At 48.6% G+C, this 26,802-nt stretch overlaps 3 protein-coding genes across 3 annotated transcripts; all 3 read left to right on the top strand.

Moving 5' to 3' along the window:
* The first annotated feature begins 5,327 nt into the window (after positions 1-5,327).
* LOC134150634 (myelin protein zero-like protein 2) lies at positions 5,328-10,286 on the top strand. The gene is made up of 6 exons (XM_062594696.1): positions 5,328-5,382; positions 7,746-7,912; positions 8,571-8,781; positions 9,030-9,174; positions 9,597-9,684; positions 10,231-10,286. Exons 1-5 carry the CDS (start codon positions 5,328-5,330, stop codon positions 9,655-9,657), a joined length of 639 nt encoding a protein of 212 aa, XP_062450680.1. The 3' UTR covers positions 9,658-9,684; positions 10,231-10,286.
* A 1,329-nt stretch (positions 10,287-11,615) lies between these two features.
* Positions 11,616-17,836, top strand: LOC134150637 (myelin protein zero-like protein 3; the record flags this gene model as incomplete). The annotated part of the gene is made up of 6 exons (XM_062594699.1): positions 11,616-11,640; positions 12,576-12,742; positions 13,736-13,946; positions 14,723-14,888; positions 15,721-15,784; positions 17,801-17,836. Coding segments are annotated over 6 exons (660 nt in total), but the record flags the coding sequence as incomplete, so codon positions are not given.
* A 5,887-nt stretch (positions 17,837-23,723) lies between these two features.
* LOC134150475 (junctional adhesion molecule-like) lies at positions 23,724-26,492 on the top strand. Its single transcript, XM_062594399.1, has 6 exons — positions 23,724-23,852; positions 24,219-24,444; positions 24,618-24,744; positions 25,202-25,262; positions 25,656-25,751; positions 25,964-26,492. The coding sequence occupies exons 1-6, from the start codon at positions 23,724-23,726 to the stop codon at positions 26,129-26,131; spliced, it is 807 nt and encodes a 268-aa protein (XP_062450383.1). The 3' UTR covers positions 26,132-26,492.
* Positions 26,493-26,802: the final 310 nt, after the last annotated feature.

Genomic DNA, 26,802 nt, shown 5'->3' with positions numbered 1-26,802 from the left:
AAGCTCGACAGCTAGAAACACTCTATGGCCAGCAGAAATGAGCCTTTAAGCTCCTTGAGGTAGCACCGGCTCCAGTGATTGCGCTTGCTCGGCTCCTGGCATGCCGCTCCTCTGGATGCTACAGGAACACAGGTCATCAATAGTGGTAATGATATGGACAAAACCAGAGTAACAAGACCCAGAACAGGGAGAGAGCAAATCTAGTAAGGAAGAGCTGCGCATCGTATCTATAACTGAGTTAACCGCCCAGGCTTTATGCCGCCAAGCCTAGTGCCAACTGGGACGGGGCTTGCTGACTGGTTCAGCCCTCTGTCAAAAGCTGTCTTGCAATTGCTGCTGTCTTTTTCTCCGTTCACACAAAACCCCAGCGGGGGCTTTTAGTCACTGATGACACGATCTGGATTTTAGCTTTGTTCTTTCGCTGTAACATATCCCATCTGTTCCTGCTGCCTCCTCAGGAGTGGCATTGTTCTCCCACTTGCCTACTCGTCACCCAAACTTTCCTCTGCATTCTCATGACAGCGAGGAGCACAGTGAAAGGAAGGGTGACTAAGCACCGTAACACATGCTGCAAGACTCTGAACTGGAGCTAATGCTCTGCTCCAGGCAGATATTCGATGACATTTTTTCTTTTTGTGAGAGAATGTATTTAACTGTTCTGTTTTCTGTGTCTCTTCAACTTCAGTATGACAATGCAAAAACAATCATACATTTTCATGTAGCATTTACACTCATGTTATGAATTGCACCTATCATAAAACCTGCTTTATTTCCTTACCTCACATTTGTTCCTGTCAACTCGTCGGCCAAGTATCCCCTACAAGAGGGAAAGGAGGAAAGGTTAAGTCTGTTTGGAAAACTCTTTTGCCTTAGCAGTTGCCAAAAGCTGTAGGGAACATGGTGTGGAAAATCCCACCCGAAAGGCTGAGACATCCTTCCGTGCAAAGCTAGGAGGAATCCTGACCCTGCGCTCAGACTCTGCTGCCACTATGCCTACACGGAGAGGTTGCACCGTGTTTTTTGAAAGTTTTCTATGCACTAAGTTTTCTTGGGTCTAATAACCCGGGTAAAAGCAGACTGACTCCACTAGAGGGGGCTCCCACCCCTTCCAACGTGCTCTGCTCTCACACGGGTCACTCCTGCCTGCCTTCATAAAGCAGAACAGAAGGGAACCTTCTCTTTCCAGACCTCTACCTCAGGCAGACAAAGCCCTCCACACCTGCATGGGGCTGCGGCAGGGCTTTGCTTCCAGCAAGGATGCTGCTGTGGGCAAAATGGGAACACGCTTACTGTCATTCTGTCTCCCTGCACTTGCAGCCTACAGAAGTACTTACGCTGACAGAGCTGCTCAAGTGGCTGTGAGAACAGCAGGGATTTTAGGGAACATGTCCAAAGGAGACATTGCAAAGCCAGCCAAGGCTCCCTCCTTCCGCAAGAGTGCTTTGGTTCTGCTCCCCCATGGATGTCTGAATTCCTTCCAGATGTCTGGGAGGATGGAGCCAGCTTCTTACTGCTTCCCAAGAGCTCACCACTTAACGGCGTTGCTAATCACAGTGCTGTGGGGCTCTCTTTAGCTGACAGACATTTCTTTTACTTTTTTAGTACTGACAACTTACTAGTAAGTATGCCTGGGACACAGTTGCATCATAGCAATCAGAGTCAGCACCTGTTTTGAAACAAAATGTTGAAGGTTAGTAACAGACTTTGCAAGCAAAGATCAGAAAAAAACCCTCCTCCCCGTCCTGTGTGTTAGGCACATGTGGTCTTAACTGAGAGCCAGTATTGCTGCTGCACGGCCAAAGTGAAACAGCGCAGTTCCAGCAAGAAACACACTTGCTCTGCTGGCCTGTACACAAGCTGCCTGAAGACAGTAAATTGCTGCAGTGTAGAAAGACGATCTTAGGCAGCCGAAGCCTTGTCTGTGGGAAGAATGTACGGCTGCTGTGATCACTACTGTAATGAAACACAACACAATGCCAAGGTACTAAACTTGAAACTCTTACAGCCTGACCGCTGGATGAGCCAAGTGCCTGCAGCATGCACTGCTCCATCTGTAGCTGGGGGAGCCTCAGCTTTTGATGATCAGCGTGTCATTGGTGGCACCCAGCACCAGGGAAATTCATGAGCACGTTCCAGAAACCAGCTCACCCATGCTGTGAGCCAAAATCATACGGCAGACTGAGGAAGGAAGCTGCACAGCCCTGCTGCTCAACTCTCTGCTCTAACCACACACCTGTGCTCCTGGTTGAACATGTGAGTGGACAAGCACCAGAACCAGAGGTGTATGCCTGGTTCTCTGGCCTGCCAAGTCCTGTGGCACTGTCTAGAAAACATTCGTTGATTTTGAAGCTTTTTGTGCCCCTACGTTCTGAGCATGACCTATGAGTCGAGAGTCTTAGTAGCAGGGCGTATCTGGAGTCAGAGCAAAGAATTTATCAGATAGCTGCCACTCCACGGCCTTACCGGGCGACTCTCGGCTTTTTGAGATTTGAAACGCAGTCTTTAGACATTGTTGTCTCAGTCTGCATTGGCTTTTTATCTCCGAGACATTTTGGACAGATGGAGCCTGGGAACCCACCACACACAGCTCTAGGTTTTACTAGTTGCAGCTTTTAATGTTTTTTTACCATCCCACTGAAATGGAGTGAAAGCTGACTGCTTGAGCTGACAGGTAGAGCAGAGGCCTGAGTCGTGCTCTCTGGCCCAGGAGAGAGGGCGGAACTAGCTGTCCAAAGACAGCCTACGGGAGCTGCGCCCTCCCCACCGGAGAGTCCTGTGTCAGCATTCTCAGAAAATGCCACGGCACTAATATGTTTTCCTTCTCCAGGGCCCATTATAAAAATGCATTTTCAGGCTTCAAGACTTGACAGCTTCAATTTCCCAAAGCACAAACTCCAGGAGCCCTATTTGGGACCACATTTCCTTGCTTTGCTGCAGTGCGCAATGCGTTGAATAAACCCTCTCTCCTCTGAGGAGAGCCTGTCATGACCAAATGTTTGCTCTAAAACCACTGCCATTAAAACAGATCAGCTTCTCCCAATACAAGAAAGTATTGCTTGGGAAGACTGACCCAGTCTCCTTGCCCTGAGAAAGGATACGATGGTCAAAAATCACAGCCTGTGCTGAAGCTCTGCAAGTTCAGACCTGAACTGAGGTTGCTGAGTGGCACTTACAGAGCAGCTCCAGCACTACTAGGAACCTGCAAGCTGTGGGATTCTGCAGAATTGTCATAGGGAGGACTTATCCCAACCAGGTCTCGCCTGGGTACACTGATTATAGTGTGCGCGCTCTGATCACACACGGTGTGTACACAGAGCGCTCAACGTATCAGAGATGCATCAGTTTTACACATATGCATAATAGTCTTAATCCAGATGAAAAACCCCGTTTTCCATTCCCCTTGTCATTTTTCCCCTCTGGAATGTTTTTTCCCTCACTCCTTCTCATTTTTGCAACTTCATTTCTTCCCCCAAGTTTTTTACGTTGTCATAAAAATCAGCACCTTTTCAATCATATGGGAACACTGGGAAATCCCTTTCCACACTTCCCAGAACAGCAACAGAACAATTATTCATGTTAACCTTGTTTTCTCACCTCAGTTTTGCACAAAAACCTCTCACCACCTTATTCCTGCAGGTAACTTTTAACTCTAGGTTTGAATGATGCTTTTTTTTCCACAACAGACCAACCCCAGCAAACTGCCTGCTAAGCACTGCCTTACAGGTGTTTCAAACAAAACCCCCAAAGGAAAAAAAAAATCCTCCACTTGCAACCCCCGCAGAGTAATAAATTCTTACGGTGGCAGTGGAAGAAATTTAAATGATGTTTTAGAATAGTAACTGAGTGGAAATCTGGGGAGATGCCATGACGAAGGGCTAATATACAGCCAAATTATTTTCGTGGAAATAGAGGTCATGGTATCTTTGAACTGTTAGCAGTGACATGCTGGCAGAGACAGGGTTCCCTGTGCTGCTCTGTGGACAGCTTCTGTGGCTGAGGACTCAGCACTTTCTCTTATGGCCATTTTTTTAACTTGAATTTTAAAAGATAAAAATACATTCAGTACTTTCCTAGGAACTGCTGCAAGGATGTTATGACAGCGAATGAGAAGAGAGATGCCCATATGGTTGCTCATTACCAGGAAGTCGGAGAGTCCTGCCGCTGTCCTCTTTCCATCAAAGCCTTGTTCTGGCCAGTTGTAACGTCCTCTCAGTGCGCCCCAGCTAACCCAAAACGTCCCAACTGGAGCGCACACAGCTGAACAGCAAGACCACCCTCGCTCTGCACCCTGGTCCTCAGCTAAAGGGAACCTTTCAAAATGCTCCAAGTTCGTGCAGCTCTCCCTATCCCTGCCTTGGCACCACTGCAATGACAGTTAGCACCAGTGACAATCAAAGCTCATAACCTAGCATGACTGTTTGGAAACAGTCCAAGGACCAGATAACAACAGAGCCACAGCCAGCAGCAAATTCCGCTGGAAAGTGATTTATGGCCCTCTCATGCAAACATCCTTATCTCGCTAACACACATGCACAACTCAGTTCCACAGTCTGACAACTGCCACACTCCACCGGCAAAATATTCTGCATCCCATTGAGTTTCTCTAGTTCCCTGTGCTGCTTGTTAAGCAGCTGTCCCCAGCTGTGCCTGGACTGCCACTGGGCTGGACTCATGTCCAGTGTAATTGTCTTTTGACTTTTCCACAAAGTTTTCAAGCACCTGCTAATTCAGTCTCACAATTCTTCTGTGGGATGGCTGCAACTAAGTAACCTTACAGAATGATGACTTCATTTAACTGTAGAAATCTGCATTTCAGTAAGACATTTCCATCCTCTGGATGCGTGCGTTCATTGCTGCCACAGACCTGTTTTGGCTTGCTTTTTTCTATTGTTCACAGGTTTCACTGTCAAACAAATAGCCCTCATCTCCTTAGGCTATAGGCACCTCAAGGCAAATTTACTTTTAGGAGCAAAATTACCTCCCACAAGAGGGGAGTGGTTTCAAGTGGAAACTGGGAGGAGGGATGATTGCAACACAAAAGAGCAAAGGAATATGGGAGTAGAAGAAATCAATCTTACCTTGAAAATCTCTCTCTTTTACCTGCAGAAGTGAGCTGTGCTGGCCGCACCTTGCCTTTCAGCGCCTGTGCAGGGGAGTGCTCTGTGACTCAAGCAGGAGGAAGCGCTCACATTGCCTTGCAGGCCAGGCTGAAAGGAAGGAATTTGTTCTAGTTTCCCAGGAAGGTTTTCATGAACTCATCGGGAGCCCCAAACGAAGTTCTTTTTACCCGTGCCGCTTAGTCTCCGGAGTACGAACTTGTCTTCCTGATGCATGGTCCCAAGTGGCTGGGTGCTGTGCTCTTCCTTGGGGTACAGCTCCGAGGTAAGAAAACCTGGTTTCGTCTGGCCTCAGTTGCATCTTGACTTTCCTCTTCTGCTCAGTAAATTACCAACCTCATTAAGGCAGTGACTTTATAGAAGTCTCAGACATGTTGTGGATGATTACTGCGATTCTTTCGGTCTTGGGTTCACTGCGAGCGACATGAAGTGATTGAGTTTCTTGGACAAACAGGTTTAGGTGTGTTCAAGTGAAAGAAGAACACTGAGCTCATTCTGAGCTCCAGTTACACATCTTTTCGGCCCCTGCCTCGCTCCCTGCTCCCGGCAGGACTCTGGACTTTACTCTTGGATGTTTGTTTCACTGTCTTTGTTACTAGACAATCAGAGCTTATTAAGCAGGGCTAGGTTTAGCTCCTTTATGCTGCAATGAACCCAGAACAATAATAAACTTACTTGAATTTTCAGTGGTTCATATCAATGCAACCGGAAACAAAATTTGGTCTAAGAACACCATGTCCTCCTTTTCCAAACACATCATCACGCAGATACTTTTGGTAACCTGTTGTGAAAAAATGCTTTATATTCAATTCCTACATTTGCTCTTTTTAAGAAGCTTAAAGGGAAAGGAAGAAGTGATATTGGCTCTTTGGTTGTGAAACATGATCTATGCCAATGAAGTTTTCAAATGTAAACACCTTCAATGTTTTGGCATTTCAAATATTTTCTCCTTAAGAGAGGAAATTATTTGGCAAGAAAGTTTTGGCAAGAAATTATTTCCAAAAAGACAAATCCATTGCATATTCAGATTATGAAGTACACTGACTAGACCACAGATCTAAAGATTAGACTGCCTATCCAGCTACTGAGAATTATCACACAAAACCAAATAGGTAATACAGGAAAATATACTAGCCGTCTCTGTTATAAAAGTACACTCTACTAGCCTAGATAAGCTATTTTTCGCTTGAGTCAACACTGTGGTGGGTTAATTTACCTTCCTATAGTGACCAAAAATTATTGCTAGTTTCTTTTTTTTTTTTTTTTTTTTTTTTTGCTGGGTTACTTCTACCAGTGAGTAAAAGGAAAGTTATGGGAGTACATGTTCAGGAACAAGGGGGACTGCTACTGGCAGTAGCAGCATGATTATTAAATCGTATCTGTTGTTTTGTGGAAACTAACCCAGATGAACTAGGTTTTGACAGTTCAGAGAGCTGAGGCGATCAGGAAAGCAACACAGTGATCATAGAGGAAAAAAAGTGGGAACCTACAGCATCACTGGTTTTGTAGCAGCAATCTGCTAGACTCGCTGAACTGTTTATAGAACAGCAGGGCAAGCTAGAGGACGACTGGAGCTTGAACCTGAGCAGCATCTCCACAAACAACCCTTTTGCTTTCTTATTTTCCATTTTCCTCTTTCTCTGTCTTTATGCTCTCTCTTTTACTGCTTGTCTATCTTCCTGGGTAGCCTAACTTGATACTAACTTATTTTTAAGGCAGCAGCTGTGGTGGTTTGCTTAACTAAAGAGGATGTTTCTTTGACAAACAAATGCTTACAGATTTACCATGAGGATTTCCTGCACAGAGTTCCCCAACCTGTTTTGACTATAGCTGTCCAGCAGTGCTGTTCTCAACAGGCACTTCTCGCATTAGTACGAACAGCTTTTACTATAATAGGCAGGACACTCAAACTGATAATACAAAACGTATAAAGGAAAGTCTGTCTGGCCTGTCTGGGATGGGTAACGGCAATTGTTTACAGGTGCTCAGCAGTGCTACCTGGAAGAACACGGCTGCCTTTCTAAAGGGAATTGCCTGGGGAGTATAGTGCAGTAGAATGTGATCACCTGTGAGACGGTGACCAAGACCAGTGCAAGAAAAGTTAGAAGGCATCATTAGTGCCCATCAGCAGCAAACGTGTATTGCTAGTGTTAATTGCACCTCCCAGGTGTCAAGCTTTTTTTATCCCAAAAAGGTGAGAGAGACATTTCCCCCAAAAAACAATATGATATCTATTGCCCTTACTGACAAGTGTTTCTCAGTGGCCTCCACTCAAACAGTTGTCAGACCTGTACACATTTACCTGCACAGTCACAACTCTCCCAAGAAAGCTCTGTACCATCCATCCACTCAGATGAATGCAAACTTCCCCCGAAGCCAGCACTGCCAGGCTTGCGTGGCTTTCATATCACCAAAAGCCAGGAAGTACATGGGATCTCTTGGAATTTGCATATGTAAGACTGCACCCTCAGTAATTAAATCTGTAGCCTTGTGATCATCAGGTTAAACATTAGCAGGAACAGATAAGGCAAGCTTCATCATAGCTTGAGAGTAGATAAGAAAAAGCATTGAGTTTACTCCCAGACAGTAGTTTTCCTTAGCTCTAACCCCTTGCTGTTTTCCCTGCAGCACTGTGGCCTGTGGCAGCTGTGGAAGTTCACACTTCCAAGGAGGTGGATGCTGTGAATGGAACTAACCTCCGCTTAAAATGCACCTTTTCTAGCAGCAGCCCTATTAGCCAGCGACTGTCGGTGACCTGGAACTTCCAGCCCGAGGACCAGAGTTCTCATGAGCCGGTGAGTGAGACCTTTACACTCCATTTCACTGATGCAGACTTGCTCGAACAAATCTCTCCCAAGGCACAGCACTGGGTAAGCCCAGTGACTGTAACAAATCCAGGTGTAGGTATGGGCAAGCACAGCAGCTGTGCACAGTTATGTACATCTTGGACTGTCTCTCTGCTATTCAAAAAAATTAATGTAAGAAAAAGTTTTGTTTCAGACTCTGGTTAAATAAACAGTTATTATTTTTAGTTTTATGAGTAAGCAGGGTTAAAGTATCCTGGGCCTGATGAAACCATACCTGCTCCTATCACAGTTGAACCTTATGTCCAAGCTAAGGTTCTGCACTGCCTGGACTTAAGGAATGGATTGCGTTGGCTAACGTGGCAGAGTAAGCAGGTAAACAAGTACTGTAAGATAAGTGAAAGACAGCCGAACAGAGCCTAACACAGCCTTAGGCTTAAGCCAGACAGAGGTAGCATGGCTGACGGAGCAAAGGTACTATCACGCTGAGGAGTGAAATGGCCTCAGAGTTCGTTGAGAGGGACGAGTCATCACAATTCTCCTCTCTTGGGCCATGTGCCTCTGCCTGTGCCACTCGACTTTCAGGCACTGCTTCCATCACACGTGCAGCACACTGCATAGCAGTGACAGTTTCGTTCCTTTTGTGTAGGTATTCTATTATCTCAAGGAGCCCTACAAGATGACTACGGGGCGGTTTAAAGAGCGAGTCACCTGGGATGGGAATATTCAGCGTAATGATGTTTCCATCATGATCTGGAATTTGCAGCCCTCTGACAATGGGACATTCACATGCCAGGTGAAGAACCCACCAGATGTTGATGGCACAATTGGTGAAGTGCGACTCAAAGTTGTGCAGAAAGGTGAGAGGCCAGGAACTGCCCTCAGAGGTCATGTGAAGTTAGCTACTGCAAAGCATTGTCAGGTCTTCCTCCTCATCTGGGAAAATGTATGGAAGAAAAGGGATTATAAAGAGAATGTGGGAGGAGTTAATGGCTACAAGGAGAAAGGAGCCCGAGGAAAGGTTTTTCAGACGATACAGGTTCCCAGCCTCATAACTGGGCCCCTCAATATGTCCCTCTTGCTCATTTACCTGTTTCTCTCCATGCAGTGCATTTCTCAGAAATCCACTTTCTGGCCATGGCCATCGGGTCGGCTTGTGTTCTGATGATCATTGTGGTGATAGTCGTGATTTTCTGTCGACATCATCGGAAGAAACAGCAAGAGAAGAGGATTGAGGTGGCAGACACAGAACTGTAAGGACAGAGGAAAGAGAAAGGCTGCTGGGAAACATGGTCAAGTGCATCTTCATGGCCAGAATCACTGGCTTGGCTTCTACACTAAGTATCTACAAAACTGCCAACACAAATAGCAATAACTGGCTGTTTACTCACAGTCAGAACAGAGTCCCAGGATGAGTGAACTGTGGAGTCCTCATTTAGCTCTCGCCCTTCAAAGTGGCTTCCCACTCAGAGTAGGAGCCAGCTGTGGCTGTGGTGGTTGGCAGATCACTCCACTCTTTCCTCCATACACCTGATGCTATGGTTGCTATCCCCGTAAAAGGCTTATTACCTTATCATATAACTTCTTGTTATATGTTATATATGCTATATGTAACTCTGAACCTCCTGCTGCTGCTCAGCATATTGGATGCTAATTTTTGCTATTTTTTTAACAGTACTGAAAAGGAGAAGCTGAAGATTAGAGAAGAAAAGGAAGCCACTCCATTAGAAGACTAGAGGTCTTTAACAGTATATACAATGCAGGTATCTATTCAAACATTCTGTAATTACTGTCCCAGGGTTACGGCAGGCTTTCAAAGAAGGTTTTACTTAGGTATTTCACCTCTGTTCATAGTTAACAGGTCATGGTGGCCATAAACACAAACTACTGAGACCGCAGTCACACTTTGCTCGTGGAAGAGCCTTCAGAGAGAGAATGCTGACTGAATGGCAGTGGAGGCAGAACTTCCTCCTAACCCCGGAGGAAGCTTCTCCACCTTAGTATTGAGGGTTATTGCTAGGAAAGCCTGCACTGCTGCTTTCCACTGCTTACCTGTTCTGTGCATACAGTTGAGTGAACTGATTTCTTTTCACCAGTTTTGAATCAGCTTTTTGATTCAGTTAATATTTACTGTTTTAAATTGCTACAGGAAGACTGAAACCTGTTTGAGGATTTGCTAGCTTTGCTGAAACATTTCAGCATAATTTTTACCACTCAAATTCTGAGGTCACCAGTTGCATCTACTATTTTAATTTTCAACAATAAACATAGTAACGTACTTCTGTTTTCCTTATCATCTTTCTTCTTAGGTACTTCTAAAGCAGATGGTGAATGCTTGTAATTTCAGTTGTTAGGACACAGCTGAATTACAGACGACTCATGCTGCAAGTATGGTGTCCCTCCTCAGCCTGACATTCTTTCAGGAAAAGAGGGTGACACTAATGTAAGTTGCAAGGTGTTATTTCCTTCAGTGAAGCAAAACAGGAGGAAATTGCCCCACGAGCAAGGAACTTCTGGTCTTCATACCTGCAGAATTTAAAGAAATCTGCTCGGAAGAAGAAAAATCCCCCAAGATTTGAACAAAATGCCAAGATAGCTAGCTGGAGATTTGCAAAGTGTCCGAGCAAACACATACTCTTGCACCTTAAAAATTAAAAGGTACGCTTGGGTTGACATTCAAAACTTCTTGAATGTCGCTAAAAAAGAAGACTCTGTAGATGAGGGACCGGAGGAGCGGCTAGTTGCTATAAAGTGTTTTAAATTCCTTTGCTGCTTTACATGGAAAAAGTTACAGTTTGGGAACCTACGCAGTATAACGGGGTTTAGCAATGGATGTTTATGTCACGTTGAGCTTCTGCTAAGCTTTGTAAAACACGCCAGCTGGAAACACCGCCTTCCACGGAGCAGACCGCGGCCTCGGCCGCTCGCCTCCTCGTCCCGCCGCCCTCCTGCGCTGCAGGTTAGCCGGGGTCAGCGCGGCCCGGGCTCCCCAGAGCGGCACGCGTAGCTCCCTTTCCCTGGACGCTGCTTATTGATCCAGGCTAGTACCGTGGCAGCGCGTCCTACCTTTGATGCGTTTGCCACATCTTCTCCGCTCCAGCAGGCTTCTTCGGCCGGAGACAGAGCCCCGAGCTGCTAAAACCAACAGAGCTTTTACTGTATTTGACCAGTGCTAAATCAAAATATCAGCCTGTTTGTGTAAAGAGCATCTTTATGACTTTATGACTTTACGTGTAACGTGCCTGCCGCATTATCTGTTTGCGCGTTTTCTTTTTCTATCACACGAGTCATCAATAAACCTGGTCTGGGCACAGCGGTGGCAGGCGGCCTGGCTGCCGCAGCGCTGGGGGAGCACGCGCCTCGCGGGGCTGCCGCCGCCGCGACGTTAAAGCGCCGCTCCGCGCGGCCGGCCTCCGCCGGGCGCCAGGGCCGGGCTCCCCGCGCCCCCAGCGCCGCCGGCCGGCCGGCCTTGCCCCCCGCTCCGCGCCCCGCAGCCCCCGGCAGCGGCCCAGGCCCGGCGCGGCCCCAGGTGCGCGGCGACGCCCCGTCGCCATGGCGACGCGGGGCGGCCATCTTGGGCCCACCCCCGCCCCCGCCCTCACCTGCGCGCCCGCAGGTGAGCCGCCATGTTGCGGTGCTGAGCGGAGCCGGCGCGGCCGGGATGCGGCGCGGCGGCGGCCGCCGCCGCCTCGTCCCGCGGGGGCTGCTGCTTCTGCTCGGTAAGCGGCGCGGCGCGGGCGGGGGCCCTCCGCGGCGGCCCTCCGCGGCGGCCCGGATGCGCCTCGCGGGCCCGGCGGCGGCGGCGGCCGGTAGCTTTGTGCCCGCAGCCGGCCTCTGCCCGCCTTGGTGCCGCTCGGCTGCCCGCGCCGAGGCCTTTGGGATCGCGGGCTGGCGCGGAGAGGGGTTTGCTGCCAGCTCCTCCGTCCCGCGTTGATAGCTGCCCGAGCAGGCACGGGAGCGGGTAAACCTGCGCAGATACCTGCCCCGGCCGAGCCTGGCCGGCTCCGGCGTCCGCTGCGGCCGGCGGGGCAGCGCTGCAGGGGGAGCAGAGCACCCCAGTAATAGATTCTGGCAACCCGGAGCAGGAGGCGTGCGGCGGGGAAGCGCGAACGGTGCCCTGGCTGACGGGTGGGCAGGAATGCTGCCCTGGGCTGCAGCATGCCCCCTCGCAGCGGAACGGGGCAGAAGCTGCTGCACAGCATGAAAACGAGCAGCGCGGGGGCTTGCTGCTGCCGAGTGGTCTTGACCCGGGACGTGCGCGAGTTGCTGGCCATGTCAGCTTGGGGCGAGTCACGCAGGGCCAGAACTGCCCTAAAGGAGCCTAAAGCTGGCACTTGGGAGCTCCTCAGAGAGTCCCCGATTGAGTTTCTCAGCTCTGTAACCTGTGCATCTCCACATCCTAATAGCTGTAGGTTTTTGGTGGTATTGTCCAGATAAACACTTTTACTGGGGCTAATCTCAATCCAGCAGAAAACAGACTAGGGGACTTGTCTGGGTTTTTTGTGAATTTTGTGATGGGGAGGTAGCCACTGCTGTGCCCCTGTCTTTGAACTGAGGTCAGGTGGTGCATGCGTCAGTACTTCTGGGGCACCCTCGCTCCTGTGCCTTGCAACAAGAATCTAATCCTTGTCTTTTGGACTTGTTCCTCCGTCAGGTGTCTGCAGTGCTCTTTCCCTGGAAATTAAAGCCAGTTCTAAAGTGCAAGCTTTCACTGGTGAACAAGCATTGTTGAAGTGTTCATTCACATCCAGTTCTCCCATCACTGAGAGCCTGACAGTAGACTGGACATACCGACCCCTCACGAGTGGTCACATGGAGACAGTAAGTAGAGCGGGGAGCCTTTTCTAGTGGAGACTGGCCAGGCCTCTGTGCATGTTGAAAATCCTACCAAATTTTTTTTTCCATTTGCCTTGGTGTGCTTCTCTATCACTTTGTGATTTGAGACTCTCATTGTTACCTTATCTCCTATGCAGAATTGCTTTAGCGTCCCTTGGGCAAAAAGCCCAATACATAATAGCATAATGATGATAAATTACATCTTTGGCTTTTGACAAGTGCATATTGTATGCAGATATGAATGGAATAACTGTGAAGAAACTGATTGAGAGGCTTCTTGAAAGAAGCTGTACCCTTGCAGTCCTGTCATGTAGTTGCCTGCTCATATATCTTGTCTTGGAGTGATAAGAACATGTGTGTAATGACAGTCTGAAGAGAGCAATGATGACAGTCTCTAAGGTCTATGGACTGTTACTTCGTCTTGTTGGCACCGTTGTGAAAGCTAAGTGTTGTTAAATAAATCGGAAAGTGGAAATCTCTCATTCAAGGCAGAAACATAAAATGCACATCTTTGGATTATCAGTGATGGCTACTGCCTGAAGAGTTTGGGTTCTTTGTAATGTCCTTGTATCTAGAACAACTTCTGCTTGTGTGACCTGTGGTCTGCTAAGTCTCCCTAGACAGGACAGCAGGTGAAAACTGCAGGAAGCAGAAGCTAAAGAACTGCACGAGGCTAGGAACTTGCTTCTGTTTCTCAAATGAAGATCTGCAAAAGGGAACAAGATGGTCGGGGGGGGGGCGGGGGGACAGCGATGGATGCGGGGGCTGAGGCCAGTTGATAGAAGTTTTGGAGACTTGATGAAATGGGACTAATTCAGAATTGCCACGTAGGAACCCAGAGAGGTCTCCTGTATAAGAAGTATTCCATCCATCTTTTTAACGTGTATTCTTTTATATTAAAAATCCAAAGAGGGAGTTTACTTTGATTTCTTAGGAGAGAGTTTTATTGGAGCAATTATTGTCTTTACCTTCTTCTAGATTTTTCATTATCAATCTGTGGCCTACCCAACAACAGTGGGAAAGTTCAAAGACAGAATATCTTGGATTGGGAATGTTGCCAAGGGTGATGCTTCCATTGCTATCCAAAGCCTAGTGATGAGTGATAACGGGACCTTCATCTGCAGCGTGAAGAATCCTCCGGACGTGTACCACAACATTCCCCAGACAGTATTGATAGTTACGGAGAGGGGTAAGCCTCCATTTCAACAATAAGCCCTCATCTACGTGATGCATTTCATCTTTGTCAGAATATTACAAGCTGAGCATCACATGTGAAACTGGTTTCCTCAAGCTCCACGTCAGAATTTCGGCAAGAGTTACCTTAGCCCTTCTTTCTTAACCTAAATATACTGAGAACCATTTAATTCATTAGGAACAGGAAGTGATGGAGGAAACTGCGGTGAAGACAGAAAACAGAAATGTACGTTTGTTTAGCCTGAGCACGAACAGGACGCTTTCCCTATAAACAACAGAAGCACAGATCACCCTGAACATCGTGAGGGCTTAGCACATATGCAGATTTGATCAAAGGTGACTGGTTGCTTTCCTGGATGCTCAGTGCATAGTTCAGGAATTCCAGTCTTCCCATCTAGCAACAGTAGAATAAGTTGCACTGTATAAGAAATATTCGTCTAAAAATGCTATCATACCACAAATACTTAATTTAGTAATGCTCCATTTCCTTGTCTGTCCTACATGTGAGAGCTGCCCTAGATTTGCAGTTTGAACATGCTGATAAAGATGCGTTGTGACTGCCTTCCATTGCAGATTTTGTATACAAAGCACTCTGCTGAGCAGGATATGGGATAGGAGTCCTGCAGACTTGATCACAAGCTGTTTCAACTCTGCCAGCTCTGTGTTTTATATGAAAAGGCCAACAGCCTGTGTCCCGGATGACTGTCGCAGGAACTAAAGAAAGTCATATTTTACTATTGATACAGCCGGGCTGTTCTTACTCTCTTGCAGGTCTTTCCTTCCAGCTAACTTCAGCAATGCTGTTGTCCATATTAGTATTTCTTCCCTCCATAATTGTGGTCATTCTGCTGTTGGTGAGGATGGGAAGGAAATTTGGAGTGCTGAGGTCGAAGAAAAAATCTGGCTGCAAGAAATCCTCCATTGAAGTGTCTGATGAGTAAGTTCAGGCTGGAACCTAAATCCTATTTTTCCACTTCATCCTGTAGGCACAAGACTTCTTTGCAGTCCTTCATTTTTTAACCCTCAGCACTTGCAGTTTTGCCACTGAGATCTACTGCTCGTGAGCCTAATTTAGCTAGTGGTCAGCAAGCCTTTGGAAAATCCCTGTGCTGGAGCATAAACTACATGCTATATATCCTCTTTTTTCTGTTAACAGCATGAAGTGGTGGAACTGAAACAGGTTATGGTTAGAGAATTTTTCACTTCTGTGTTGAGATTTATTTCAGCCTATATCAGCAAGATATATTGCTGATGTGGGTTTTGATATCTAGTGTCCATAACAACACAGGCTAAATAATGCCAGCCAGTTCCTTTGATAATGGTGTGAGCAGAAACGCCAAGGATGGAATGGACTCGAGAGACTGAATTCCCTTCTGAGCTGGAGAGGATGCTCTGCTAGCAGGGTTCAGCATGGTGGTTGCATTGAGAATAGTGAGACAACACTGCTACTGCTGGAATTGAACCTGGTTCTGCACTGAGTTCATTACTAAAATTTAGTGCAGGTTACTACAGTATTTTGGTTAGTTTTGTAAAGTTTTCCAAGAGCAACATTTGTTGTATACTCTTTCATAGCACTTGTTACATGAAATGCCTGCCTTGGAAATAAGGGACCTAACCCTTTTTATTCCTTTTGAATTTGCTATGCAGAATTAAAGGGCTGAGGAAAAGCCTTCAGTTCAGTGTGGCAGAGGTAGAATTCAGTCTGTACGAGACACAAGTGCGTATGTTGGGGGGAAAGAGTCCAACCTAATCCTGTGCTTGTTCTGCAGGCCTGAACACGCAGAGATGGACAGCTGCTTGGGGAGCCTCAGAATCTGGTGCTGGAAGTGTGTGGTAAGTGAAAGTTGATGTTTTCGTAAGTGGTTTTGTCAATTTCGGTACTCGGGGGAGGTGCTGAGAGCAGCAGGTAGGGCTGCAGAGAGGCATCCCAGGGGGCTAGGCTTATGCTCCTTGCTGTTTTCCACAACTGGGCTGTTGGAAGTGAGAACTGCTAGTCAAACTAGAACCCCCAGTCATTCCTGGGGAGGAAAGTTATCCTGAGATACACCAAACTGATTTTTCATTTGATGTACGTATTGCAATCAAAGCTCGCATCTCAAGATGAAAATTCAGTGTTTTAAATGGTAGCTACTGTCCTGTGTACTTTCTGTGAAGTCTCTGCAAAGCCAGGTTTGGGCTCTATGTTCTGGATTTGATAGTTCTGTAGTGGGGAATGGAGGCAGAAATATTTAAACCTGCTTTGTTTTTGCAAAGATGGGAGCATGCAGTCTTGCATCGTTCTTGAAGATCTCCCTACTTGCGCTGTTTTGGTCACAACAATCCTGCTGAACTCTCAGGGTTTTTTGTTTGTTAGGATTTTTTGTGAGGTGCAGGTTGTCTTCTAATTCTGTTCACCTGCTACTGTAGTGGCTAACTCTTGTTACTGGGTATGTGTTGTACTGGAATTGCTAAATGTTCTTCCCACTTGCTATATTTGTTTTGTAAAAAATGCATCTGAAGTTCTGCATGCTGGCATTAACTGCCACAGCCAAAAGTGTATCATGCTCCAGAGATAAGCTCCTGAATATGCCTAAGTTGAGTGGTTTTTTTGTTTGTTTGTTTTTTCTTTAATATCATACAGAGCAAGGTGCACCTTTGTAATACATAGTCAAGGAGTATGTTAAGGAATTAAATACATGTTGCTGTTTTAATGCCAGTGATTTAAAATGTATTAAATGCATGAGCTTTCAAACTGGTGTATGCTGAGAGTTTCTATGCTTTATTAAATACAGAATAAAAAATGAGCAATTTATACAAGTTACCTATTACCTATGAAATATTTGAAGTCCTAAACCAGATGCAATGGTTGCAAAGTAGCAGTATCAGGAATGAGAATTTTTAGAAGTGTGAAAAGCAGAAAATCTTTTATCCAAAAGGGGGAGTTGCCATGGGAGATGGAAGGGCTGTTGCAAGTGACACATGCTGGGGAGCAAGGAGGCACCGTGCCAGTATTGGAAGTGGAGAGGGGGAAAAAGTGGGAGCCCAGATTCAGTGAGAGAAGTGCCATCAGATAGTTGGAGATCTAAAAAAATGGAAAAGGTTATTGTCTTTTCATCCTTCAAATGAAGGCAGATTTGAATGCTATAATTCTGTTCCTTTCCTATTGAGTATTTTGTCAGTTATTTGAAACTTGACTCTCTGATATCAAAATATTTAGCATAGCAAGTTTCTGGACACCCTGCCTTACTTGTTTTAGTATTTCTGCTTCTTGAAGTGCCTGTCACATGCCTTTTTCATGCTTAATATGGTATAAAATAATGAAACTGTTCAGACTAAAAATGGACTGCAAAGTTGGTGAGATTTCCTGGGTAGGGCTGTTATATTTGAACCACTTTTCAAGTTGAGAGCTGCAGTGCTGGAGCATGAAGATGCCATAAAATGACTGCTATGGTTAAAAGAACGGACGATGGGGATCTGAAAGTCTGCGGTTGGTCATACCTGAAAAACGCAATGACTTGGGCTGCTCTGGGCCTACTCTGTAGGAACTAGTGGTGCTTTTTAGGAAGGCTGGTATCTGCCCTTGGTATGTTTCGTCTCTTGCTTGAGGTTTAGCTGCTGCTTCTCTTAAAACATGCTTCCCATGTTGATTATGCAGTGGCAATTCATCTGTGTTTGTCTGTGACAGGTCAGACAGATCTAGCTGCAAGTAGTTACGTAACTACAAGACATATGGCTTTTTCAAGCACACCGTTTGGGGAAACACTTAAGCTCTTGTCAAAAGCCTAATAGACTCAGAATTTTGTTGAAGTCGTGAATTGCTTCACATATTCACACATGGACTCAATTTCTTTCTCCATACTCCCTGTTTAGGACACGGATGAGGAAGAGCCATACTGATGAGTGACCAAAGCTATGCATAAAGAGCGAAATTTCAGCATTGAAAATCTTGGCTAGATAGGTACGAAGGCTGCTGGATAACCAACACAGATTGAAGGAGCTGCTCTGCTCTTGAAGGGTTGGAAAAATAAAGCTGATGGGATAATTCATTTTTATTCAAGCACAGAAATGATGAAAGATTTTTGAAATCTTCTAATTTATTGGAAAAAAAAAAAACCTCTTAAAACCTCACTTCTCCAGTGCCCGCAGTAACCTCAGTGCCTGCAGCAACCTCAGTGCCTACAGTTGTACAGCTTGTTACTTACCAGCAATCTGACAATGCGTATTTCTTTGTTTACATGCTCATCTGTTTATTGTCATGGTGATATCCCTCTTTTTCTGTGCCCTTGCAATCAAATTGCCTGAAGCACAAACTAATCCAGAGCAATATGGCAGCTCTCTAAGGTGATGATCGCTGTGCATTGGCAAAATTTTCTTCTCAATTCTTTTGGAACATATTTGCCAAAGACTTATACTAGCTTGACTAGATTGGTATTTGGCACGCTTGGTCTTTGGATTATGGGAACCAACTGCATTTTAATTGTTTCTTGGGGTGATCTGCCATTTAATTACAGCATGACCACTTTGTTCCTACTGTTTTCTGATTTTATTTTTAAGTCTGTTTGCCACAGTACTGTTATCTTACATTGTTGCCTTTAATTTTTTTTGTCCAACAACTGCATCAGTACCTGCACCTCCTAGTGCGTGTAGAAGTGAAGCCCAATTCACATATAACTGATTTAAAATCAGAAATGCAAATGGGGACTGTGGACCTGGGATAACGTAAAACCCTATCTACCTCAGGCATTGACTGAAGACAGTGTTCAAAGCAAGGCTCCATGTTCAGGAGAACAATCATGTTGTTTGTCTCTTCTAGGTACAATTTTAAAGGAACAGTCAAACATGTCGGTACTGCCCTGTAAGAGAGAGAGTACTTTCTCTTTCATTAGCGTTATTCAATAATGGATATCATAGATGAGAGCAGTGGAATTCCTCTCTGTGTAGTACCCGAAGAGCTCTACTTGTTTTCTGTATGTGGCATTGATCAAATAGTCCCTTTACATATGTGTCAATGTTTACTGCCAACTTTGTGCCATTACTAATAAACTGCTTTGTTTCCTTTTGGGCTGCAGGTTTATTTATTTATGGTCTTTATGGTTGATACAGGTAAATGTTGCAGAGTTATAGGAAGTCATAAACCTGCCATTCTGCCCAGCTGCTTACCTCTAGAAATTGTTCTGTGGTGATGGAATTGATGTTTATGAAACAGACTTGACTCAAAAGGGAACATGTATTCTGTCCCCATTTAGGAGCTTTGCGATGACTGCCAATGTTGACGTGTGTTGGAGTCACTGTAATTGTCCCTGTGTTCCTGACTCTGCAAAGCAGGTTAGCTGTAGTCCTTTGCCTCCAGATAAAAAATATACTTTTCTTTTGCCTGTAATAAAATAATATTTAGAAAGTTGGTGCTTCCTGGTGACAAAATACTTCTCCTAACCAAAACTGTCCAGAGAAAGGATGTTGATGGGACTGATTTTACAGCCCAGGGGGAAGTGGCTTTGCTGTTCCACTTTCAGGAACAGTATGTAATTCAGTTCTTTCTGGAAATGAGTAACTGCTCTTGTCTATAAAATGTTTGCCTTTAACTGAGACCACTTTAAATAGTGGACTATATTCTAGGCGCACCTTTTTATGGTCCAAAGCTAGGTTGCCACCTGGAAGCTAATAGTGTTTGGGATTGTGAATAGTTTTGAGCATGAGCAAAGCTTAGCTTTCTCTTCCTTTGCTAGCTGCATGGAAGTTGCTCTGTGCTCCATTAAAACCAATTTACTGGAGTAGAATATGGCAATTGCTGTGGTACCCCATAGGAAGGGAGAAAATGAAAATACGCTTTTAAAATGACTGGGGATTGGGGGGGGGGGGAACCAGCAGAAAACAACCTATGCTGTGTGTCCTGTCTTTGTGTTTGAAAATAGAGAAGCAAACTATGCCATGAAAACATTGTTGACAACGGCTTTTTGGCCATAAGATGCCTGCTAAGCTGTGGCTCCTGATTAACCTGCTCTGATCCCCAAAAAACTAAGCCAGAGGGGAGCATAGGTTTCTTGCCAAGAATCTCTCCATTCGTGATTTGCTACATAATGACTGCTCATATCTGGCTGCTGCAGTCAATGGACTGGGACTGAGTCACATCTTGTATCTGTGGTGAATGTCTTCTCCTTATGAAGCTGTACACCTATTATCTGCACTCAGGCACAGGTACACATCTGTAATACTCCTCACCTCTCTGTACTGGTCCCTTCTGCCTCCTGATTTGTCAGTACCCCAGTCTGGCTGTCAACTTCCTCTTGCAAGTTACAAGTGACCACCAAACTGAACCTGAAACAAGAGCCCTGAAACCAAAGGCTGCTAACTGAGTAAATCTCAAGAGGATTTACTATCTGCTTCATTCAGAGTCTCTGAATTAGTCACTGAAGAACCCTTCACACAAGACAGGTTGCCTGCCTCAGGCCACATAGGGTGAGTATTGTTTGCTATAATGTTTACTTTTTTTTTTTTTTTCCTTTTCCTGAAAAGAGAATGGGGGAGACTTAGAAGTGCTCAGAGTTCAGATCCCATGTGCAAAAGTAGGAAAACGCAAGGGTGGTATGTCTGCATATTTCATTTTCGATCTATTCAGTAAAGGTAATTATCCTGTGGAGGAATTTGGATGCGTCAGTATTGTATTAACCGTAACAGCCTTGGTGAGCGGGTGCTGCCTTCAGATGATGTGCATGGTGCACTCATTTACTTGTGCATGCCGCAGAAAGAGACCTGGCAAGCGTGCGTTCAAAGGCAGGATGAGAATGTATTCTGAGAAATAGGACAATTCAGTCTAGAAAGGATTTGAGGAAAAGAGTCACAGCCTCTGAATAGCACAGCAGCTTGAATGTAGAGAGCTTTGGAAGTTCCGAGCATAAACCTCACGGGGGGAGGGGGGGAGTTCTGCGTACTGAAGGCTATTTTGTTTTTTTAAGTTGGCTCCTAGTTGGAATCTGGAATGGAGGTGGTCCTGGAAAGCTATGGCTCTGAGAAGTGCTGCACCAGCTGAGAGCTTTGGAGCTGAGCATGAAATCTGCTGTGTTTGTAGGTCATGTGTGCGCTATATTCAGAGCGAGCATGATTTGCACAGTAAATTGTATCATGGCAGAAATGCAAACAGCATATTCAAACCACATGTTTCTTTCCCCTCCGCCTCCAAGAAACCCAACACCCAAACAGCTCTTGTTTTTGAAAGGCAGATTTGAGAGAATCGTAGCAGGCTTGATGCCACTTCTCAGGATTTTGTTTATGAAAGGAGGAGGATGATGATGAAAAGTAGAGGTGGTTTTATGTCATTGACTGTAGGCCAGAAAGCCATGCACATACTGCGAAGGCTTTGTGACTGTTTCTCAGCTTAGAACAGACTTGTGTGTCCTCCAGCAGCTGCTGTTGGGCCTGCCTGAGTCTATAAGGGCGTTTAGGAGCTTGCCACACTGAGAAAAATGCATTGGGAAAGAAAAAGGAATTATCAAGCACCTCTTGCATTTTAATCCATGCGTGAGCACTGGCTAGCTTACTGCTGGTAATGACAGTTCTTCCTTGGGCTTCAGGACATTTCTACCGTATGTAGAAAGAAGAGGCCAGTTTTCATTGTTACAGAAGTTGCAGAGGGTCAAACTGCATGCAGTGATCAGACGGCTCTGTTTGAACAGACCCTGGAGGATTCAAGCAGAAGTTTTCACCACGTGCAGCGCCCTGAGGCAGGAAATTTATGCCCAGCATGAGGGGTCTGTGTTTTTAGGATCTGTATCCAAACTTCTCTGAGTGTGTAATAGAAAAAACCATTGCATTGCTATCTGAGCAGAATTAACGTTTCTACACGTCTCAGTTCAGCAGCTAGAGACTCGACCCTCAAACCACCGGAAAGTTTCATTACTTGGGGGAAATGCAAAGGTGCTTCAGGCAGAGCCCTCCCCTCTCTCTCTCTCTTCCTTTCTAGAGCTCAGAGCACTCACAAAGAAAGCAGTATCTGACATTTGTGCTTCACTGGGTCTCAGGCTCCCACCTGTTAACAGTGCTTTGTGGGGCTAACTTCAAGAGCTTGAACGTCCAAAGAAGTACCGGTTGCATCCCTGTCCAAAGAACTGAAGAAAGTGTTCTACTGACTCTGTGGTTCAATTCAGTTGTGAGCAGTTGGCGTCCTTTGCCAGGGAAAGCTGACCTATGTGAATCTTCTGCTGTTCTTTTTAGAGTAAGATGAAGGTGTTACTGACCCTGCCTCTGATGCCGACGTTGCTGGGTAAGCTGTAAGTCATCCTGGTGCTTCTATCCAGGTGCTTCTATCCACCTTGTGTGCTTTCCCCCTTGCTTTTGCTGAAAGACCTATCCAGTCTCTTCCTGCTGTGAGAGTCTCTCTGGTGGAAATGTTACTATTGGGGATTTGCAGGCACACAGGCCTGGGAGCATTAAGCCTGCTCCTGGGGACCAGCAACTCCTCTGATCTGTGCGTGCTGTGCGCTCCCTTCCTGCCCAGCTTACATATTAGGCCTTGAACTGCAAGTGTGTCCTTGTGTGGAGACCTGCCCTTGCTCTGCTCAGAAAGACTAGAACTGCTTTGCAAGTCTAAATGCAAGGAAAGGCTTCCAAGGTATTGATTTTGGCTTTGCTCAACGCAACTGGCTCCCTTAGGCTCCTCTTCAGAGCCCCTTAGGCATATTCTTCAGTTTGGTTCCACAGATGGTCGAGCCTAAAGAAACTTGTTTGGGAAACTGTAGCACTTTGCATTTATTATTCACAGGGCACTAGACAAGTACTGGGTGTTTTGTCAGGGCCTAGTCCTCAGTGGCTTGTGGAAGAGCGGCTAAGACACCAGGAAACATCTACCTGCCCAAGCAGCTCCCCCTGAATCAGCTCACTGCGTCCTGACAAACGAGTGCCAGAGATGTTGCTCCTCTTCCAGCCATATTTTGGCAGTGCTTTCTCTTCCTCCTTGCGGTCTGCATTGTTTCCCTCTTCTCAAGGGCTCTGCTCTGTCCTGCTTTTCCAGGCATGCAGCTGCATCTCTCTGTTGCTATTTTGACTATGTGGACGTTGGGGCATGGAGGGTTTGTGCTGGTGAGCCACATGGATTTCTTAGGCCCCGTTGCTTCTGTTTCCTAACACACGCTTTCTGGCCCCCCATCTCGGCAGCTGCTTCACGCGGGCTGTGTCAGCTCCATGCTCTTTGATGTTCCTTTGTTTGTTTCCCCTGACTGGTTTCTCCAGAAACCTTCAGCAGTAGTTATGTGGCCACACAAGTCTCAGGCCCAGGTCAGGAGCCTGTGAGCAAGAAGTAAGGAAGCCACATGGACAGGTTATGAAAGGAGGAACTGAAATTCATGTTGAGTTGCCTCTGGCCTCATGAGATGACAGCAACACTGGTTCTCCCAGCCACTGACTCACAAGAATAACCCTGCAGGAGCCACAGCCTTTGGCTCCGAGAAGCGAAGGGCTGGGGCTGTGCTACGAGTCCTGAGGTGACTTTTCTGCCTTTTCTTCTGCATAGCTTGTTCAAGGAGCACAGCAGCCCCAGTTGCTGTGCTTACTCAGGCCGGGGAGGACGTGCTGCCCTGCCTCCCAGACACACCAAGAGCAGGCCTCAGGGAGAGGCTTTGCCTGTACAGGGAGGAGGGCCTCGCTGTCATGCTCTGCACTGGCCAGTCCCTTTACCCCAGGCTTTTCTGGAGCATAGATATCTGTGGGGAGGGGCAGGCTGCATCTTGTAGTCCTCCCTGGACTCATTCTGCTCTCCTTGTCCCTGGCAGAGATATGCAGTGGGTTGGCTGGCTGGGTGTTCATGCAGCCTCAGCTCCAAGCCTACTCTGGGGACTCTGTCCTGCTGCAGTGCCACCTCCTAGACTCGGTGGCCAAGGGCTGGACCATGGTGAAAGTGGACTGGCTGCGCGTGCCACGAGCTGGAAAGCAGGTGAGTCAAGAGCGGTGGTGGGACTGACGCAGGGGTAGGTGGCAAGGTAGGACAAGTGAGCAGGTCAGCATCACTGCTCTTGGGAGGCTGCAGGAAAGCCTGCCTGGCCCAGGCCATGAGGTGGGAAGACCCCTATCTGGTGGCTGCATACTTCCACATGCTGTCTGTGGCCCTGCAGCTCTCGGCGTAGGGTGTTGGGGCTTTCCACAGACCGTGTGGGAATGAGCTGGGCTCTCTTGCACACAGAGCACGCTCACTGAGGGCAGAGGAAGTCAGCAGATCAGAGGGCTCTCGCACAAGGAACACACACAGGCAGTGCCCTGTCCCCTAGGCTCCTTTCACCTGATGCCATCTACCTCCTGGCAGGAGGAGATGGTGTTTTATTACTACAGCAACCATAGCATCCCCGTGGGCCGTTTCCGGGACCGGGTGCGGTGGCAGGGGGACATCTCACGCTGGGATGGCTCCATCCAGCTGCAAGACGCACGGGTGAATGATAGCGGCACGTACGTGTGCGAGATCCGGCTGCTGCAGCACAGCAGCATCTTCAAGAACCACACGGTGCTGCACGTCAGCCCCATGGCACGGAGAGGTGCGTGCCCTGCGACAGCTCCCTCTCGCATCTCCGTGCCCCGTCCCCCACGGGCCCTGCAATGCAGGGGAGGGACGGGGCCATGTCTGCAGAGGCTTTCAGCCCTGCCAGCACAGTTCCTGGGTGGCAGGGCTGTGGTCCACGTGCCTCCCTGCCTTGTGTCTCCACGGCAGGACACGGAACAGCGGGTGCCCAGGCCTCTGCAGCCCTGGGGAACGCTGGATTTTGGAGCATGGTTGTGGGCTGCGGCTGTGTGGCTGTTGTGCTGGCTTTCCTGGCAGGACTTGGCCTGAGGAGGAGGTACCACTGCCAGCTAGCAATGGGTTCTCAGGGCTGAGCAGAGCATCTCCGCGGGTCCCTCCTGCACCTGTTCTCCCTGACCAGCACCGGCCTGGCTGCCCCGCATCCGGGCTGCAGCTGGGGGAACCGGAGGCCTCATCCCGGCCAGCGCGTCGCCCTGCCGCGAAGCGGGGCTCGGGCTCGGGCTCCTGCTGCCCTCTAGTGTCGCGCTGCCCTGGCACACCTCCCCCCTGCTTCCCGATCTCCCGGGCTCCCTGCTGCTTTGGGAGACCCGCACCCTGCGCGGGAGAAGCCGGGGAGCCTGCGCCGGGCACTGCGCGCCCGCAGGACAGAGGCAAGGCAGGGACGGCCGGGCTGGCGTGAGGGCACTCTACCGTCCCGGGAGAGGGAGGTCGGGGACAGGAGGAGCCCGTGACGCCTCTTGCCTGAGCTAACGCTGCTGCTGCCTTCTCTCCAGGTCTGCAGCCAACACCGCTCCGAAGAGGAGCGGAGACAGCGGCAGCAAGAGCAAGGCGGAGGTAAGAGCTCCGGCGGAGCAGGCCGATCCGAGTGGAAGCGCCCAGGCCACCTCGGCGGCAGCCAGGAATGAGGGGAACGGCGGGAGGGGTGGCAAGGGAAAGGCAGGGATGGGAAGCAGGGGAGCGCGAGGGGGCGCGGAGCCGGCCAGCCCCCCGCAGCGAGGGCACGGGCGGGAGAGCCACGCTGGCGGCCGGAGCGAGCCCCGGTCCTGCTGTCGCGCTCGGCTCGCCGTTAGGAGGAGATACGGATGGAGCAGTGAGCCGGGGGAGGCTCGGGGAGGGAATCCCGCGCCGGGCAGGCACGACCAGCCCCGTGCTGGTTCTGCGATCGAGTGGGAAGGCCCCTGTGCGTTTGGCAACTGCTTGGTCCCAATCCTGATCTCCTCCTGACAGGAAGGATTTTACTCCTCAATCCCCGAAGCTGGGGCACCCAAGGCTGAGCAGGACGCAGGGAAGAAGAGCAGAGCTGAGGAGACCTACATAACCATGGTGAGGGGCTGAGCAGCCGCCCCGAGCTGGGGCAGGCGTGGGCAGGCTGCCTGCGGCGGGAGGGCTGCAGCGACCCCCGGGCAGGGCCTCCCCAGGGTGCTGGCGTGCAGGGCCCGCCGGGCCCTTCCCAGGCCGGAGGGCAGCGCCCTCACCCCTGCCCGCGCCCGCTGGCCCCGCTGCCTGCTGAGAGCGTCACGCCTTGCCCCTTGCAGCACCCCTCTTTCTTCCATGAGAACGGCGTTTACGTGGAGCTGACCAGGAGGGTGATCCCGGCGGAGTGGATGGACGGGAAGAAACAGAGTGACGGAGAAAGGAAGCAACCCGACAGCAGACCGCTGGAGGTACCCCCTGTGCCCCAGGGGGGCGGCTGCAGTGTGTAAACTCTACCCAGTACGTGTACGCAAGACACCCTTGCTCCCACGGACAGGCCAGCAGCTGCTGCGGGCAGCCCTTCCCCTGAGCACTGGTGCCACTTTGCTGTTCGCTCCGTGCCAGAGCTGCTGCTGGGACTGTCCTCTGCAGGGGGGCTGCGGGAGATGTCTCTGGCTTTCTTCTCCCAGACCCCCGAGTGGGGGCACAGCAGCACAGAGCCTCCGCTCTCCAGCTTTGATCCTGGTCTGCACAGCTCCGCGTCCCGTGAAAACCATCTCCAGGAGAGCCTGCAAGGGGAGGGAGGGGGAGATGCGCTGCAGAAGCGGTGCAGCTGTGCCACTGGTGTCTTCTGAAGGTAATAAAACTCCACTGAGGCCCAGAGAGCCTGCCCTGTTCCTGGCTTCCTTTTACTTGCTGCTTAAATAGGTGAAGCCCAAGCGTGCCAAAACCTGCTGGCCCAGGCCCGGGGAGCACCGGCACCCATACGCTGGCCTTGCGCGCAGCCCCCGACTGCGCCAGTCGGCAAGCGGCCGAGCCAGCGGGGCCATGGCGGGGGTCCCTCTGCAGTGAGGACAGCCCCCCCCCCACCCCGGGCTGCAGCAGCAGCAGCAGCAGCCGCCGGGGGCGGCTCCTCGCCCCCGCTGCAGCGCCCACGGGGGCCGCGCGGCCGGGGGAGCCC

The sequence above is a fragment of the Rhea pennata genome, chromosome 24 (genome assembly GCF_028389875.1).
Source record: "Rhea pennata isolate bPtePen1 chromosome 24, bPtePen1.pri, whole genome shotgun sequence".
NCBI classification, from domain to species: Eukaryota; Metazoa; Chordata; class Aves; order Rheiformes; family Rheidae; genus Rhea; species Rhea pennata.
Note: the sequence above shows the minus strand (reverse complement) of the source record. Positions and strands in the feature narration are given on the sequence as shown.

Coding starts and splice junctions, on each gene's coding strand:
- LOC134150634 (XM_062594696.1), top strand. CDS start 5,328: ATGCATGGTCCCAAGTGGCTGGGTGCTGTGCTCTTCCTTGGGGTACAG. Junction 7,913..8,570: donor ACCAGAGTTCTCATGAGCCG/GTGAGTGAGACC, acceptor CCTTTTGTGTAG/GTATTCTATTATCTCAAGGA. Junction 8,782..9,029: donor ACTCAAAGTTGTGCAGAAAG/GTGAGAGGCCAG, acceptor CTCTCCATGCAG/TGCATTTCTCAGAAATCCAC.
- LOC134150475 (XM_062594399.1), top strand. CDS start 23,724: ATGCAGCCTCAGCTCCAAGCCTACTCTGGGGACTCTGTCCTGCTGCAG. Junction 23,853..24,218: donor TGCCACGAGCTGGAAAGCAG/GTGAGTCAAGAG, acceptor ACCTCCTGGCAG/GAGGAGATGGTGTTTTATTA. Junction 25,752..25,963: donor AGGAGACCTACATAACCATG/GTGAGGGGCTGA, acceptor TGCCCCTTGCAG/CACCCCTCTTTCTTCCATGA.